General features: G+C 45.8%; 1 protein-coding gene across 7 annotated transcripts in view; it reads left to right on the top strand.

Moving 5' to 3' along the window:
* Positions 1-18915, top strand: part of TCTN3 (tectonic family member 3) — a 947116-nt gene that overhangs the window by 380127 nt on the left and 548074 nt on the right. For all 7 annotated transcript variants that reach the window (XR_013598563.1, XR_013598565.1, XR_013598564.1 and 4 more), the window contains exons 10-12: positions 3985-4086; positions 11228-11325; positions 11810-11966. Coding sequence is in view for 4 of the 7 variants with exons in the window: in XM_078652315.1 (XP_078508441.1) it covers positions 3985-4086; positions 11228-11325; positions 11810-11966 (357 nt within the window). In the remaining 3 variants the exon portion in view is untranslated. The remainder of the gene's footprint in view (positions 1-3984; positions 4087-11227; positions 11326-11809; positions 11967-18915) is intronic.

Genomic DNA, 18915 nt, shown 5'->3' with positions numbered 1-18915 from the left:
ACTGTGATCAAGATGGTAGGCTGATCTGGAATCCCCTATCACGAGACCAATGGGAATTCTGCTGCCAGCAAACTCGGCAAGCAGTAGATTGCGGATAATACATTTCAAATACCTTCACTGCCTTTACTATACTCCGGCACGACTATTTATTTATTTTATTTTTGCCATTTATAGAGTGCGCTGTAACCCTACGGGGATCCTGGTGCTGAGAGAACATCCGGACCGGAACGCTAGACAGATAGCTGACAGGGCATCGCTGGTACACAATTTAAGGCCTCGGGGAACGGTCTTTGGGGAAGAGCCAGGTTTTTACTTTCTTGCGAAACGGCAGCAAATTCCGCATGCTCCTAATGTCCAAGCTGCCACACTAAAGGCTCTACCTCCCATGGTTGCCCTCTTCGTCCTTGGTATTCTGACCAGATGGGCAGATGTAGATCGCAGATTGCGATTAGGTGCGTACCAGTGAAATCTGTCTTGGACTGACTTTGGTCCTTGCCCACGAAGTGCCTTAAAAGTAACGCACAAGGATTTAAACAAAATCCTCTGCGCTACCGGAAGCCAATGAAGCTCCGCCAAGGCCAGTGTTGTCGAGAAGCTGCGTGAGCGGCTCAGTGCAAGCTTGGCTCCAGTTGTCTGAACACTCTGCAGTCTGGCAATCAGGTATCCCGGGGATTCCAGAAGTAGAGCATTACAGTAGTCAAGACGGCTTAAAATAATGCTCCTGACCACTGTCGTTCTTGCCTGAACCGGCAGCAAGGGTAGTATTTTACGCAGTCCTCGGATAAGGGTGAAACAAGTTCCCACTACTTTATTAACGTGGGTCTCCAAGCTCACTTTTTCATTTAGGCTGACCCCCAGGTTGCGTACAGTGGTGACTGGTGCCAGTGGGCCATTTCCATTTTCTGGCCAAAAATCATTTGGCAGTCCTCGAGAGATCTTACCATCTTTACAATGAAGAATCTCTGTCTTTTCCCCGTTGAATTGGAGCGAGTTGTCTTTTAGCCAATTGGCCATTTCAGACAGACAGGCATGAAAGCTTTCCAGCGAGTCTGCTTGATCGCCGTCCAGGGACACAATAAGCTGGTTATCGTCGGCGTAGTTGACCACGCTGATTTTATACATGTTGATGATTCCCAGCAGCGGTCGCAAATACATGTTAAATAGTATTGGGCTGATGGACGACCCCTGTGGGACTCTATATTCGTTTTTTATAAATTGAGATTGATAAGGGAAGGGGGCCACTGCTTGCCACCTGTTCGATAGGTAGGAGCGCATCCACCCAAATGCCACCTCTGTCACTCCTAGGGATTCCAGTCTTGTCAGAAGAATGTCATGACTGACCGTATCGAATGCGGCGGACAGGTCCAGCAAAACCAAAGTTGCCGATCGTCCCCTGTCCGCCCGCATTCGGATATTGTCCAAGATGGTCACCAAAGCTGTCTCTGTTCCGTGGCCTGGTCTAAAGCCAAATTGCTCCTCCGCCAGTTTGTTGTTTTCCTCTAGAAAACGAGACAACGCCCTACTGACCAGACACTCTACTATCTTGGTCGGGTAAGGCAGGAGGGAGATGGGCCTGTAGTTCTTATAGCCTCCTGGATCTAGAGTGGGCTTCTTCAGCATTGGTGTAATGATAGCCTGCTTCCAAGCAGTTGGAACCAGTCCATTACTGAGCGATTGGCAAGATATTTGATGCAGAACAGGAAACAGCTCGGCTCCAAGCTCCTTCGGTATTTTATGGGGGCTGGGATCCAGAGGAGATCCAGATGAAATTCCCAAAGCTGTGCGGATGAACTCCTCTTCCGACGGTATCAGGAAGCAATTTAAGGTGACCTTAGGAGTTGTTGCACAGATTTCCTTATCCCCGTGTCACACCTTTCCCCCTTCAGCTGGTCTGACTGCCTAGGAGGGGTCGAAACTTTCAGCCCTTCCAAGATCATGCTGATTTTATCTTGGAAGAAGGTATTCAAGCCATCACATAGCTCCTGCGAGGGTTTGATTTTACTATTAATAGAGGCGGGGTGAGTCATATCTCTCACAATCCTGAAGATATCTTTAGGTTTATTTGTACTTTTGAGGATGATGGAGGCGAAATACTCTGCCTTAGCCGTAGCTATTTCATTTTTGTATTTTATTAGAGCGAGCCTCCAGCTGGCTTTCTCTCTCGCTCCATAAATCTTCCTCCACTGTCTTTCGGCCATTTTACAGGCCAGCTTCAGTTTTCGAAGGTTTTCCGAGTACCAGGGGGCTGAGGGATTCCCTCTCTTTTTAATATCTTCTAAAGGGGCGAGTTGGTCGATCCTCCTGGAAAGCTGTTCGCAGAGAGCATTATAGTTCTCTGTGGCTTGTTTTTCAGCGTTAACCAGGGATCCTAGATCGAACAAGGGGCCAGTTTTCGCCTTTTTCAGCAGATTTTTCCAATCTTTCCCTCGGAAGTCCTTATAAGCCCCTTGGCAGGACCCATCTGACTAAGCAGCTCAAAATTGACCGGATGGTGGTCAGTCCAACCCGCTACCAGAGTATTCCCCATGGTAATCAGGCCTTCCTCTGCAAAAATCATGCCCAGGATGTGCCCTTCTGTGTGTGTTGGTTCGGACACCCATTGTATCAGGCTCAGATTATCGCAGGACTGGATCAAGTTGTTAAAAGCTGTGTCCAGGCTTCCATTGGCCCATAGATTAAAGTCTCCCAGGACCAAGAGTCTGGCATGTGTAAGGGCCATGTTATTGATTAGATTGACCAGCTCAAGCTGTTGTTGCGCATTCATTGCCCCCGGTGGTCTATAACAGACCATACCCGTAAGGGGCGGTCCTGGCAACATTTTGACGGAGAAACCTAAGAGTTCTGCGCCAGAGATATCATCAATATCTAATGGGGAGATGTCAAGGTTGTCTTTAAAGATGATACCAGTACCACCTCCACGTCTCCTGGATCTGGGTTTATGAAAGGCTCTGTATCCTATTGGACATGCCAGATCAAGCTCTCCATCTCCAGCCCTTCCGTGGTCCAGGTCTCTGTCATAAACAGCATGTCTAAGCTATGGGACTTTAATGTCTTTAATATTTCAAGACTATACTTTCACACTGCTTTATAAGCCTTGCTTTATTGCTACATTCATTTGCTTTGAAATGTACCATTGGGCAATCTTTTTTCCATTTCTTTCTCGGGAGAGGGACCCATCCTGGATCCCAGGTTTGTCCATTAAACCTGTTCACATTGCTTGCTATATAAAAGCCATGGCCAATGTTTATGCCTCACCATTTACAAATGTCACCAGCCACCACTGTTGTAGTGAATGGAATAATTTACTATTAGGAGCTGATATCAGTCTCCCTCTTACCATTCTGAACAAGCTATAATTCTTTTGGAAGTTTTAAACCCATTGCAGCCTTGAAGAATTTGGTGTGATCTACTTTGTGTTGCTAATCAATACCCGCCCCTTACTTAACAGTTGAATCCATTATTTGGGTGTTGATAGGTGCAGCTTCCACATACCAAACACCACTTGACCAACATGTAGCATTCCCATCAACATTCCTATTGTAAGCACTGACTCATGCAGTGCTTGCACGTTTGTATGTTTCTTCCCTATAATAAACATTCATTCTTCTGTACGGGGTTGATCTAGTGTTTTGTTTTTTAGTCCTTTGTAAGATGAATCAGCAATTCAGGTTTTTTAACTGCAAGAGCTCCATACTGAGCGGTGATTAAATTTTCGTATTTTACCTGCAACTTTCGTTTACTCAGCCAGTGTTGTTGTACCTTTGCTGTGCTAAACATGGAGGGACTAATTTCTTGGGTGATGCCACCCCTTACCTGTGCTGTGACTGAATGGTTATTTATTCTCTGTTGCCTTTAACTGTTAAGCATTCACTGTTCTTCATCCTGAGATGTTTCCTGTAATTTCCGCCTATTAAGCTCAGGGTAAACCAGTTCAAGGTTGTTAATATCTGTAGGTCTTATGCTTTACCTCTTTCTCCCTTCCAGTCTTCACTTCAGATTGTCCAGGGAGCTGTGCAGAGGAGTGGAAACCCGGGGTACATCGTAGGGGCTGCTCTCTTGACATCGGTTGGTTACACAAGAATGCCTGTATCCTTCTGGCACTGCAAATTAATCATTTGAAGACATCCTTTTGTGACACAAAGAATAGCATACTCTTCTTTAAACACTCATATTTCTACTCTTTAAAAACTCCTATTGGTGCTCCAGAGCAGAAGAAATAAAAATGTTAGTACATCTAGGAACGGTATGTTATAAGAACAACCAGTTGCTGGGCAGAGGTGGTTGCGGGAACTAAGCCTTGTTTTGAGGAAAGGAATGGGGATTTCATAGGAGAATTCACTTAGGCTTTCGTAGATCAAAGGAGATGCGAAGACATTCTCTGTCTTCACAAGCTCAAAACTGACTGGATTTTATATTGAATTGTATATTTCTCCAGTATTGAATCTTTCATAGATTCACATGCTTGTATCTTCCCCGTCGTCATGGTGGGAGTCTCACGGTAACATAATGACTATAGCAGTATCATAGAGTAAAGCACTGCATAGAAAGTCCCATAGGGGACCATAATATTTGGTTGCCAAACCTCCTCATTATTTGGACCCAAACTCAGCCAATCAGCTGCCAGCCCTGACATCACACTCCCCAGCAGAGCCATCATACCTCAGATTTCCAACCGCCTTCGTGTGAAGAGGAGTCTCCCTGAGGTCTGCTCAGTTTTCTTCCTGTGAACTTTTCACCTTGCTCAACAAAGTGTTTCTTGCTTCTGGATTAAGGTACTGTTTTTTCCTTTAACTAAAATGGCTGAAAGCTCAAAAAAGAGGCTTTTCAGGCCCTGCAGCTCCTATGGAAAACCAAGACTTTACTCTGAGGATCCACATAAGGATTGCTTATACTGTCTCCACCCTAAACATGTCCCTAAAGACTGCAAGCATTGTAGGACCTTCTCGGCTAAAACCTTGAGGGACAGGGAGGCACGTTTATTATTGTGGCTTCAAAAGAAGTCGTTCACTACAGATTCGGACTCTGAAGAAGACGTTAATCCTCAGACTCCCAAGAAAAGAAAGTCTTCTGCTCCTGAGGAGAAATTGATTGCTAAAAAGCAAAAAAACAAAGAAAAAGAGTCTTCTTCTTCTTCTTTGCCTCAAACACCGTTGAACCGATCCTCTGTTTCAAGGGAGGTTTCATCTGCTCCCTCATCCAAGGTAGGAGTATCTCCAGCTGTACTTCCTGTCAAAATGACGTCAACACCGTCGACGATGACCCCGTCGACGACGATAGCTTCGTCGACGACGAAGACAACTCCGTCGACGAAAGGTTTGACGTCGATCTCGTCAATGGGAAGATCAGCTTTGACACCGTCGACAATCGTGCCGTCGATGACAACCTCGTCGACGCCATCTGCGACGACGACACCATTGACGTCGATGACTTCGTCGACGATAATCCAAATTTCGACGACGGGGGGAACTTCGTCGATGGGAGAATCATCGACAACACATTTCAAATCTCCAAAGTCAAAATCCTCCATTACTTTAAAGTCCTTCCACCCGTCGACGATGAAAAAATCTACTGACTTTGCCAGTTGGACCAAGGTTTCACCGTTGACACCTTCAACTCTGTTGGAAATGCAGTCAGAGGAAGAGGAATCTGGAGTAGCTTATAGTCCATCTCAGCTACAGATAAAAAGTCAAGACACTGATGATGAGGAGTACCAGGAGGTACAGGAGGTCTTTTCTTTCCAAGATCGTCCAGTGACAGAAAAGAGATATGAGTCTTTTCAGCAGTCTTACGATTATGAAGTAGAAGAGGAGGTTCAACAAGAAGTGAGAGAGGAAACTGTCTCTATGCCAATTTCCCTAGTAACAGACCTTCACCCTATGATAAATGACTACTATCGCCGTTTCCCAGAGGTGAACACTTCCACCTCAAAGTCTGTTACAAGTCCTGATCAGGTTCAGAAGGCTCAGCCTCCACCTCTACCTACGCCTTCCATTCAAAAAATACGCTCCCTTCCTTGTTACAATCAGAGATGATCTGATAGAAAGTGACGGAGATCAACCAGAGGAAGGTGAACTCCTTCAAGATAGCCCAGTTGGAACTGAATGGGATGACTATGTTATCCCTACTACGCCATCTCCATCGCCTTCGCCAGCCACTTCTCCTCCTCAAGATATTGGAGGATTCCATGATATAATGGAGAAGGCCTCAAAGTGATTTGAGCTCCCGCTTCCAGTCAAGGAAGGAGAATGTTTCCTTTACGACTTTAAGGAAGAATCACGTAAATCTGTCTGATCAATCCCATTTATAGACTTCATTTGGGAAGAAGGGTTAAAATTGATGAAAAACCCTGCCTCTGTTGCAGCCTCGGTGCCGAGGATAGAAAAAAAGTATCGGGCACCTGAATCTTCTCCGGCGTGTATAATTGGGCATCCACGGCCAGAATCTGTGGTGATGCAGGCAGTGCAACGCAACTCAAAAAATCCGGTATCAACGACTGCAGCGCCTCCGGACAAGGAAGGAAGACGCATGGATGGAGGGGGGAAGCGCTTTGCTGTGCTGGCGGCAACAGCAATTAGGGCTGCAAATGCCTTAGCTCTTCTTAGTAGATACAATCGCCAGATGTGGTCAGACATAGCTCCTTTATTGTCTCACTTGCCAGAAGATAAAAAAGAAGAGGCAGCCACCATAATCCAGGATGGCTCCAAAGCAGCTTCTGAGTCCATCGATATAGCCATGGATATGTAGTTGCTTTCCTTTCGTCATATGGCAGCAGCTTTAGCGCTGCGAAAACAGGGTTGGCTTAAGGCTACTTAGTTCAGACCTGAAGTGCAAACTAAAATAATTTACATGCCGTTTGACAGAGAAAATTTGTTTGGTAAGCATATTGATGAAGCCCTTCAAGGCATCATGACCGATACTGATACGGCATGGGCTCTAGGATCTCTGCAACAAGGAAAGTTTCAATCCTTTCGTAGGAGAGGGTCAAGAGGACAATATACCCTGAGACCGGCATATCAATCTGGCAGATATCAGCCTTACAATCAACAGGGATATCGCCAGTTCTCAAGTGGTCAGCAGTGTCGCTCCTCAGGTTCCTCATATCAGCAACAGACAAGAGGAAAACCATCGGCAAGAGGCAAGGCTCAACAGTCTAATAGAAGACAGTGATTTCAGCAGTGCGCCCACCACCTGTCCAAACTTCAACGACCATTATCTAGCTGTATTCTACCAAACATGGAAGTCCATTACAACAGACAAATGGGTTTTGGACATAATCCATCAGGGCCATACCCTGGAATGTATACAAAAGCCTCCACATCAACCTCCTATCCTTCGAAAACAGCGGCACCTGTCCGCTCTCAAAATGGAAATTTTATCTCTCCTACAAAAGGAGGCAATAGAGGAAGTGCCACGTCATTAACAAGGGAAAGGCTTTTATTCGCATTTCTTTCTAATAAAGAAAAAGCTACAGGGAAATGGAGACATGTAATGGACCTAAGAAGTTTGAACAAATTCATCAAAAAGATTTCATTTAGCATGTTATCCCTTCAAGAAATATTACTACTTCTTTGCCGAGGAGACTATCTAGCATCTCTGTACCTCTTAGATTCTTATTGTCATATTCCAATCCACATAAAACACAGAAAATGTCTTCGCTTTATGGTGGCGGGGCGCCACTATCAATTCAAAGTCTTGCCATTCGATCTGAAGTCAGCCCAAAGGGTTTTCACGAAGCGTATGGCGCCAGTAGCAGCTAACTTAAGACTTCAAGGTCTTCAGGTCTTCCCGTACCTGGACGACTGGCTCATAAAAGGTGCTTCATTTCAGGAAACTCAGCTATCTCTGCAGCTTTGCATGGATCTCTTCAGTCATCTCGGTTGGAAAGTCAACATGGAAAAGTCATGTCTTCTCCCGTCTCAGTCTCTTCAGTTTCTAGGAGCTATGCTTCGTACAAAAGAAGCGAAAGCTTACCCTTCAGAAGAATGGGTTCAAAAGATACTAAATCTGGCATCTCTTCTGCGAAAAAAGCAGTTCACTTCGGTGAGAATCTACAAGTCATTGTAGGGAATGATGTCTTCTTGTATCCCGTTGCTTCCCGATTGCAGGCTACATATGAGGCCTCTTCAAGAACTTCTGGACAAACAGTAGATCCAATCTCTAGGATCTTTCGAAGATCAAGTGTACATCTCTTCTCAGATAAAAAGAACCCTGTCATGGTGGACAATCAGAAAACACTTAACAAAAGGTCTGATATTCGAGCCTCAGCATCACAGTTATGTAATGATGACAGACGCATCTCTGCAAGGTTGGGTGTCTTATCTACAAGACTTTGAAATTCAAGGTCATTGGTCAGAAAGAGAATCGCATCTTCACATCAACCTACTAGAGTTAACGACAGTGTTCTTGGGATTACAAGCTTTTCTACCCAGGATCAGAGGTTCCATGGTTCTAGTCAGGACCGACAGTACGACTACCATGTTTTACCTGCTAAAATAAGGAGATACAAGGTCGGAACTTCTCTCAAGACAAGCGCAGGAGATTTGGAGATGGTTACTTCTCCACAACATCTCGCTGCAAGTGCAGCACATTCCGGGAGTGAACAACTCGAGGGCAGATGCTCTCAGTAGATCTCCAAGTGTCTCTCACGAATGGGAATTACATCAGGATTACCGTCTCCAAGTCTTCTGCCTATGGGGAACCCAATCACTGGACCTTTTCGCGACGGTTCACAACTCAAAATGCAAGCACTTTGCAAGCTGATTCCATCAGAAAGGATCGTGGGGCAATGCTCTCCAAATGTGCTGGACAGGAATGTTCGCTTATGCCTTGCCCCCATTCCCTCTAATTTCAAAAGAGATCCGGAAAATGAAATCAGAGCCGTGACACTTGATTCTCATAGCACCAGCTAGGCCGAGACAAGCGTAGTTCTCCGATCTCCTCAAGCTGTCAGTGGCACCCAGGATTCGGTTCCCACTCTCTCAGAATCTGATTTCCATGAACAGAGGCCAAATTCTTCATCCAAATTTGAAATCGCTCAATTTATCGGCATGGAACCTCATGAACATGAGTTTCAATCTTTGAATATTTCTCAAGAATGCAGAGAGATACTTTCCAAATCACGGGCGATCTCTACGAACAAAACCTATACGGCAAAATGGAAGAGGTTTTGTCAATGGTGCGCTTCTCGAAATCTTCATCCTTTTAATATTTCTTCAGAACAAATCCTGCCATATCTTTTGCATCTGGCTAGAGAGAAATGTTCTCATACTTCTATAAAGGTGCATTTGGTAGCTATCTCAAGATATCGAAGACATTCTGACCGTCCATCTCTCTGGTCTCAGAGAGTAGTAAAGGAATTTCTCAAGGGACTTTTCAGGACATTTCCTCCAGTCCAACGTCCAACAGTCTCATGGCAGCTGAACACGGTTCTAGCACAACTCATGAAGTCTCCTTTTGAACCGATACATAAAATGGATTTGCAATTTCTCACATGGAAAACGGCCTTGCTTTTAGCTCCCACATCTGCGAGGAGAGTAAGTGAAATTTAGGCTTTCTCGATTTCTGAACCTTTTCTCCAATTTCGTCCTGACAAGGTTGTCTTGAGGACAAATCCTAAATTCATTCCTAAGGTTCCATCCATATTTCATCTCAACGAACCTGTGGTACTGCCTACATTTTTTAAGGATCCTTCGTCGCCTGCGGAGCAGTCTCTACACTCTCTAGACGTCAAAAGATGTCTAAAGTTCTACATTGACAGTACGAAGTCGTTCAGAAAAATAAACCAGCTTTTTGTAGCTTTTTCTGGTCCAAGAAAAGGGTTGGCACTCTCAAGAGCCAGTATTTCTAAATGGATTTCTTCAGCTTTCTCTCTGTGCCATGACAAAGCCGGTAATCCTCTCCAATCCAGAGTACATGCACATTCCACCAGAAAAATGGCAGCTTCTACAACCCTATTTGCAGGACTGTCACTGCCAGACATTTGCCGAGCAGCAACGTGGAAAAATGTGCACACTTTTACTAGACACTATTGTCTAGATACATCACGGGGACATGATGCAGCAGTGGGACAAGCAGTTCTTCGCCATCTGTTTCATTGAGGTATTGTTCAAGATTTTATATTTATATGTATATATATATTTATATATATATATTTATATATCTATGTGTATGCATTTGCTTTCTTTCAAGGTTATGCTTTTGATTTTTTGATATTCTGTTTGTTCAGCAGACATCATACTTTGTGTACAATTTTAAGCACTACTCTAAGATTCTGTTTATTTATATGCAAAAATAGGAGCTGAGCCCACAGTCAGTGAGGTTCTATCCTGAGCAACGCATCTTCTATAAGTACTACTCACTAGTCTGATACAAGCATGTGAATCTATGAAAGATTCAATACAGGAGAAAAAACTAGTTACTTACCTGTACATTATGGTTCTCCAGTATTATCTTTCATAGATTCACATGCGACCCTCCCACCTCCCCGTTATTCAGGTATACTTCTTATCTCTGGATACATCCTTGGCTCTTACTCGGGGCTGGAAATCTGAGGTATGATGGCTCTGCTGGGGAGTGTGATGTCAGGGCTGGCAGCTGATTGGCTGAGTTTTGGTCCAAATAATGAGGAGGTTTGGCAACCAAATATTATGGTCCTCTATGGGACTTTCTATGCAGTGTTTTACTCTATGATACTGCTATAGTCATTCTGTTACCGTGAGACTCCCACCATGACGACGGGGAAGATACAAGCATGTGAATCTATGAAAGATAATACTGGAGAACCATAGTGTACAGGTAAGTAACTAGTTTTTTACTTCTGCAAAATACCCCAAATTGGCTAAGTTCTGGATCTCCAATGAGAGTTATAACTTATGTCCATGTAGATGCATTCTCAGATAAATAATTTTACAAAGTAGCCTGTGACCCTCTTCCACCACAGTTGTGCAGAATTCATTTATCCCACTGCCCGTTCAACTCCTATCCATACTTATAGCTACAAACCCTCCAGGCATGTACCTCCAAGTCCTTGCCAACTAAAGATGCTCCCACCAGGCCGGCCATTCACTCCACAGACTTAACCTAGTACCTTGTTCTTAGATTTGCTCCCCTTAAGCTGCATTTCGGAGTCTGCAAATCCTAAGGTGGCACACCTCTAAAAGGCTATACCCCCATGCATTGCTTCCTGGCTCTCTACATTCATGATGTCTTCTTAACATCAGACACCCAGGTGACAATCATGCAAAGCCAGAATGATGGGACCTGCTCTGCTCACAGTCGGTCCACCGCTCTGTTTGGTGTGAACATGAGGACAGGCTGCAGGTTTAGGTAAGTCAATAAGTCCTCTGGGGCTGAGGGGCATGAAGCCTCTCTAAAATAAGTGTAAATCGTGGCATAAGATGAGGGACAATCAGAAAAACTGAGGAGGATTGGGGCTTTTCCTAGGGGTGGAGATGGACTCAATTCTATGTTGTCAGGCATTTGTATTATGTCCTCCTAAGATTTATGCTCTGCCCATAGGTTCCATACTCATTATCCCGTGGCCCCCACCACTGCCATCTTCCATTCTTTAACCCCTCCCCATTGTAACCAGATTTCTGCACTCCTGAAACATCACCACTGTCAACAAATTACTTTTGTGTTTCTATCACCCAGGGGCCATTTCTGTTCTTGTGGGTCCTTCCGGATCTCCCCCTGCCAGACTGGAAACAGACCCCTATCCTTTTAGATCATCACACCTACCCTCTTGGAACCTCGCCTTTTCCTCATACTCCTGGGACTTCATCCATTTCCTATTTCAATCTATTTTCAGCGAGGTGGCATCAAACTCCTGCACAGGCTTTGCTGAGGACCTAATGAAGACCCTTCTGGGGACACAACCGCCACAAAATCTGGCCATGTTTGGCGATGCAAATCCAAGCAATTCCACTGATTGGACCACCCAGGTCATTTATCAGAACTGCAGCCAGGTAATATTAAAATGCGATGGATGAAGGAGAAAGGGGAGAGCAAGGGTGTAGATAAATGGAACTAGAATACTGGCCATACCCTCTTGAAAAGCCATTCTAGCGAACTATTGAAAGTTGTGGACAACTAAGCTTTTGCTTCACTATTTATACAGCAACAAACGCATGTGTGTGTGTTATGTTACACAAATTGCAGAGTGCATTATCACCCGGGAGGGTATCCTGCAACTGAAACCTTGTGTGTGTGTGTGTATATGAATGAGTGATCATGGGTTCTAGAATTCTGTGGTAGGTAATATGCACAAATTATGCAGTTTCACTTGGAGGTATGTTATTTCAGTCTCTCTGACCTCAACCCTGAAATATGAAGGAAGTGGCCCGATTAGGGTCACCCGGGTCACTAATGACCACCTCTCAGCCTTCCATACCAAATGAAGAGTCGGTCAGACAGTAGAGAATACAAACCAATAACTGTTTATTCATATACTCTGAGCGGAGCCCAGTTTGCCCGGTCACTAGGAGTGCTGCAGAGGGACTGAAATCAACAAGCATAGAGATACATTATGTACATTTCGTAACTGAGCTAAAACACGCCCACAGTGGGATTTTCCATGCAGGTGCAGCTAAGCAGTGGAATACAGAAAAAAACAGTTTGAGCGCTCATATCTCACACAAAGTCACAAAGTCCAAGGTTGTTCCATTCGGGCCCACCATCAGACTGGTGGGAGAGGGCCTTTAGCTAGTGAGAAAGGTATGCAACAACTGTAACAATGTACTCATTACTGGAAGAGGGCTACATGGCAGAAAACAAAACTTATAGTGGAGCATTTCTCTGAATTAAACTAGATCAGTTTCCAACGGCCTAACATGGTGCCTACTAAGAAAATGGCTCAGCGAATGCTAACTTACATTGGGCAATGCGCAAACATGAACATCCTATTTTAACAGACCCTCCTTTTAGCATGAGCTAGAACACTTTCTAACAACAACAAGGAAAACAGGAAACCACAAACAAAAATAACAATAGATCCTTATGAGCATTCCATGTTTTCAGTATCGGGAAAGGAGACTGTAAGGAGGGAAGAAGTCTTGAAAATGCCCTTTTCTATATTCATGAGGTTCACTATTTTTTTCTTTACCATAATTGCAACATTGGTATCATGAATCGATATTTTCCGTTAAGTGGTGAGAACAATAGGAGCAATAGAAGGAGAGGCACTGAATAATAACACAGCAAAGCAGCAATATCACAACCAGGTACATTACCTTTTCAAGAATCCAGCCCCAGCCACCAAAAAGAGACCAACTCCAATTTCCACTTCCCATTCCCTTGACATTCTCGAGGATGTCTAGAATATGCATGGTAATATTCTTTTCCATATTATTGATCCTGACCACACACTGCTCTCCCACTACTGACTGTGCATACACCACCATTCTTGGCTAAGATAAAATCAACTGCGTATTTAGTCTGCTCTGAATGTATTCCCATATTTTCTAACTGAGTGGTGATGTCGTGTAAAGCTGCTACGGTAGTATAATATAAAATTTGCAACTTGCACCCAAAATATTCTCTACCTTTTTCACACCTGGCCATTGAAGTACCAGCCAAAGTGAAAATGGAACAAAGGATGTATCCAAAAGTGATCCCATTACAATAATTATTGACCTCTATATCAGTCACTCCCTCACAGAATTCCTTGGTCAAAGTCCTTTTAACCCAGTGGGCATTAGGCTTAGCATATTTACAAGGCACACCTAAGGGCAACACCATCCCGAGAGCCACATCTTCTGTACCATTACCCATGTAGTCTACTGTTCCGATTCAGGGATGGAAGCATCGTTAACTTACTAAGTTTCCCCCTCGGTTATAATAAAAATTTAGAACAGTTGGACTGTCCCTGCTCTGAAGGTGGGAAACAAAGTTTGTCACACTATTTTTTCTTCTGTGGACATTATAAATTGTACACTTGTCAATATTTAATGCCGCTTCTCCGTAAACAAAACCAAAGGGATTTCATTGTGGCATTGAGAAACTTACAAACTTTGTCAACAGACGAGGTAATATGTATTGTAAGCTGTTTTTTAAAGGCCTGTGTGAGATCAAGGGCAAGCATGGAACATGCCTGATGGGCTACGGTATTCATGTTACTGAATGCACATTGCACTTTTATGATATATTCTGGTCACAGTTTTTACTGTATGCTCGCTTGGATGTAATTGACTATTTTTTAGGAAAGGATAAATCGAAACCCTATGACTAAAATGACCTGCACATTAAAAATACTTCTTAGTATGTATTATGCACTTTATGATATATATGCTGCTTTAAACCATACCGGGAAAGTCCCGTTTTTATCTATATTTGTAAATACATGTTTTTTATGTGCTTTTAATGTGTTTTAAACTGTATGTACTTTTATGGATGTACCAAACTCCGAATAAAGATCATTTGACTTTGACCATTACCCATGTTGGAATATATACCATTAGACAAAAAGTAAAACCTCAGGTGTGCATAAATCGGTCCTTCATAATCTACTGCAGCATATCTAGTGGTCATTCCGAAAGTACTCGGATCATTCACTAAAGGGATCGTATTTCCCTTTATTTCCGTTATATACAACGAAGTGTCTGTGGTATTCAGGATAAGGCAACAAGCAGAATAATAACCAGCTTCCTGGGTGACTATCAATTCCTTGTAATGCCAGCCCACCAAAGTGACGTTCTATGCTTTCCTATAAAAATTGTTGCAATATGTATTATTATCACAACCTGGATAGCCCAATCCCAATGGTTTTTATAAAATATAAGCAAAGTCCTGGACAGCCAAAACCAAAAACTCCCTTCACTTCTGTAAATTGCGGTGGACGAGTATATGTATAATTTACACATGACAATGGATATGCAGTCCATAAACTAGAGACAGTTTCAGTGGGGTAGCAATCTGTCCCTTCTCCAAAGAATCTCTTGTGTGTATCTAGAAATATATTAATCAGGCTGTCCTCTTCTTTCTTGTCGGAGGAATAACCTTTCCCTTGCTACGTAAAGGTACATTCTGATCATTTTCCAAAACCCATGACACCCCACACAATATTATTAGCAACAAAACCACAAGAGCAACACACGTTACTTTCTGTTCGCATGTCCACACCATATTATGTTGAGCAACAATTAATTAATTAATGTTTGAGCTTGTAAAGCGCACTGCAACCCGTAGGTTTCCTGGCGCTGTGTAAGGCTGGGGAACCCGTCCTGGCTTTCCCTGTGGGATGGTCCCTGCTGGGAGTCCCCAAGGTGAAGCCAGGCATCCCCGGCGTTGGTGGGGCCGTTGTGGAGATTAGGCAAGCTAATGCCCAGAGTTGCCGAGTGGGACCCCTGATTAGAGTAGGCACCGAAGCGAGAATTATCTAGTCCGCTGACCCAAGTCCACGACCCTGCCGCATCGGGAATTGAACCCTGGTCCCGGCCGACTTCTGCTCCTGGGTCTGCCGCCTCTAACCAGTGAGCCACACCACTCCACAAGAATCACTAGCTACTCTTACTTCACAGCCTGTCTACCAGAGGGATGCATAACGGATGATAAAGAGGGGATCAAAATGCGAGGAAAAATATATAAGTTCCCAGTGTCCGTCAGAGCCTCACTGGTACAGGCTCCTATGGTCCATCGATACGTTGGCGCTCTTAAGCACCGGCGGTGAAACTTGCTCTGTCCTAAGCTCTTATCCCACGTCAATAAAGATGGTATACCTTCAGGGTATACTTCGGTCTTCCCAATCTAATGTTCAAACAACTAGAATAAAGTAGGCGGAAATCCTTCACTAACCTCAACTAATTCCGTTGGTACTATAACTCAGCACAACCTGTTTTACGCAGTCAATCCCTTATCTCTTTTCTCCTTAGATGCAGTTTCCCTCAACAGAGGGTTCAAATTGTACCGGGTAGCCCTAGGCACCATGTGATCAGTGAACAAAGGCTCTTGGATAGCTCGAATTTCCGGAGGAGCAGCCTCTTCAACACATCCTCATTCTCTTTATCGGTGTGTGTCTACGTTAGCTGGGCATCGCTGAAAGGGACAAACCTGGACATCTGTTCGCACTCCGTTTCCCCAATTCCGTCTTTGACCCACTAGTCATAGGGTAATGGTAAGGAAATCCTCAGACAGTGGGTCGCATGGACCCAATTCTTACGGCGAGCAACCTTCACAGCAGGCCGCTTCGCTAGTAAAACCTGCTCAGCACCCTTCCCACTTGGCTCCAAACTTTTCTTCCATTGGAAGTTGCGCAACACAATGAAGTTACCAGGCTGGATATCCTGGCCGGGTCCTTCTGGTGTGGAAGGTAGAGACTCTTGCACCTGTTGGCAAATAGAACGTAAACTTTCTGTTCACTGGCCAAGGTAATCGAGCAATACAGGGTACTCAATACCAGAAAACCTATGAGGACCCGGGATGCCCCAGACAATACCGGGCGCACAAACACGACCTCGTAAGGAGACATTCCTGTCCTAGAATGTGCTGTTGTTCTTGTTGACAAAAGAGCTAATGGTAAGGCATCTGGCCACTTTAACATTGTGGTCTTTTGAATTTTTGCCAACTTCAGTTTGAGAGTACCATTGTACTTCTTAACCAAATCACTGACTGTGGATGATTGGCAGCATGGAATTTTTGCTTTGCATGGATACCCTCACAAATCAATTGAATCACTTTCGCATTAAAATGACTTATGTTGTTACTCCAGATAACTTGTGGCAAGCCGGAACGAGGAAAAAGCTCCTTCAGGAGTACCTTTGCAGCCGTATTGGCTGTGTTGTCTTTAGTGGGGTAAGCTTAAACCCATTTAGTAAATGCACATACAACCACCAAAACATACTTAAGATTATTGCATCTCTCTAATTCTAAATAGTCTATCTGAAGGACTTCAAAAGGAAAAGTGGGTGTTGCAAAATTACCAGGTGGTGTCAGGGTACCCTTCCCTGGATTATGCATCAAGCAGACCGTGCAATATTTCACTAAATGCGCAGCTGTCTTAGAGATATTGTCATTCTGCCATACAGGGGCTAACAGCTTACAAATGCCCTTGGCACTAATATGAGCTGAACCATGTGCCATAGTAACCACAGGAAGAACATATGCATCTGGCAAAATCCACCATCACTGTTTCCCTGATTTATGGATCCAACATCCTTCCTCATTAAACTGTGCTGTACTCTCCTGCCATTTCACTAATTCTTCCACAGTGGCTTCACTTTGTATCTCCTTTACACTTTCAAGGGTATTCTCGAACATGACAACTTCAGTAACCCACGTAGCTGGACCTTCAACAAACATACCTTTCATCTTTGTTAGGGCTGTTTCCTTAGCTGTCCGATCTGCACAAGCATTTCCTCTGCTCACGTCATCAGTAGGACTGGGCGGAATTGGCGTAACGCCACTACGCGGAGGTATGGAAAAAATGTGTGGAAAACAAGCGTACGTCCTGAGGATGCGTGTTCCCGGGACAGGGGTCCCTTGTGCCCGGGCAGGCTCCCCGATCTACCCAGCCTGGCTGGGTTGAGAAGTAGGGACCGGCTCCGGGGCCTGGGTTCCTGCGACCTGCCAAGGGTCCATCTGCCCGGGACAAGAGTCCCTGGTGCAGAGCCCCGGAGCCCTGCAAGGGCAGGCGGTAGCTCTACCGCTATGGCACGGCTCTGACAGATGGGCGTCCTTTCGGTCCCAGCCATCTGGTCGCAACTTTCCCCTCAGCCATCTGGTCGCACACAATGCTTTTCAATGGGGCCACCAGATGGCTGGCTGCCCTGGAAGTTTCGATGGGGGCTCATTTGCCTCCCTGATCCCAGCCAGGGCTCCAGGAGGCTAGCCGCGTCAGGGCCTATGGTCCCTTCCGTCACTCGGTGCGCACGGGTTACCAGACAAGGGGGTAGCTTTCCTCCGGATTACTAGGGGCAGGGTATGCCGGAACACCCCTCCCGGCTGGCAGTACTTTGCCGGTGACCAGATGGGCTATGTTCGGACAACATCTCTCCTCTGTCCCGGGGCTCCCTCCTCCGGCCCACGGCGTGGCAAAGTGTCCGGGACGGGCTCCATGGGTCCTAGGCAATCCTCCCCCAGGCGTCCGGGCCCGAGAGCTCTTGCGGTCCTCCCCGTGCCGGAAGCCCAGCCGGGGTCCACAAGTCACCCAGGAAGTGGAGCCCCCAAGCCCTGCAAGGGCAGGCGGGAGCCCAACTGCGATGGCTCGGGCGGGCAGATGGGCATCCTTTCTGCCCCAGCCATCTGGTCGCACCAATCCCTTAGGCCATCTGGTCGCACGCAATGCTTTCCAATGGGGCGACCAGATGGCTGGGCTGGCCTGGAAGTCCCGATGGGGCTCATTTGCCTCCCCAATCCCAGCAAGGGCTCCAGGAGGCCAGGCGGGTCCTCGCCTAGGGTCCCCTGAGTCTCTCTGTGCACACGGGTTCCCAGAAAGAGGGGTAGCCTTCCTCCGGATTACTAGGGGCTGGGTATGCCGGAACACACCTCCCGGGCTGGCGGTTCTCTGCTGGGTACCAGATGGGCTATGGCCGGACAACATCTCGCCTCCGTCTGGGGCTCCCTCCTCCGGCCCGCAGCGTGGCAAAGTGCCCGGAACGTGCTCCAGCAGTCCCAGGCAGTTCTCCCCCGGGCAGCGGGCCCGAGAGCTCTGGCGGTCCACACATGCCTGAGGCCCAGCCGGGGTCTCCGAGCCCCCTGGGAAGCGGTGTCCCAGAGCCCTGCAAGGACAGGCGGGAGCCCCACCGTGAAGGTTCGGGCGGGCTGATGGGAAGCCTTTCAGTCCCGGCCATCTGGGCGCACCTTTCCCCTCGACCATCTGACCGCATGCAATGCTTTCTAATGGGGCGACCAGACGGCCGGGCAGCCCTGGAAGTCCCTATGAGGGCTCATTTGGCTCCCCGATACCAGCCAGGGTTCCAGGAG

This window comes from Lissotriton helveticus, chromosome 7, assembly GCF_964261635.1.
Source record: "Lissotriton helveticus chromosome 7, aLisHel1.1, whole genome shotgun sequence".
NCBI classification, from domain to species: domain Eukaryota; kingdom Metazoa; phylum Chordata; class Amphibia; order Caudata; family Salamandridae; genus Lissotriton; species Lissotriton helveticus.
The sequence above is the reverse complement of the archived record's forward strand: the minus strand, read 5'-3'. Positions and strand labels throughout refer to the sequence as shown.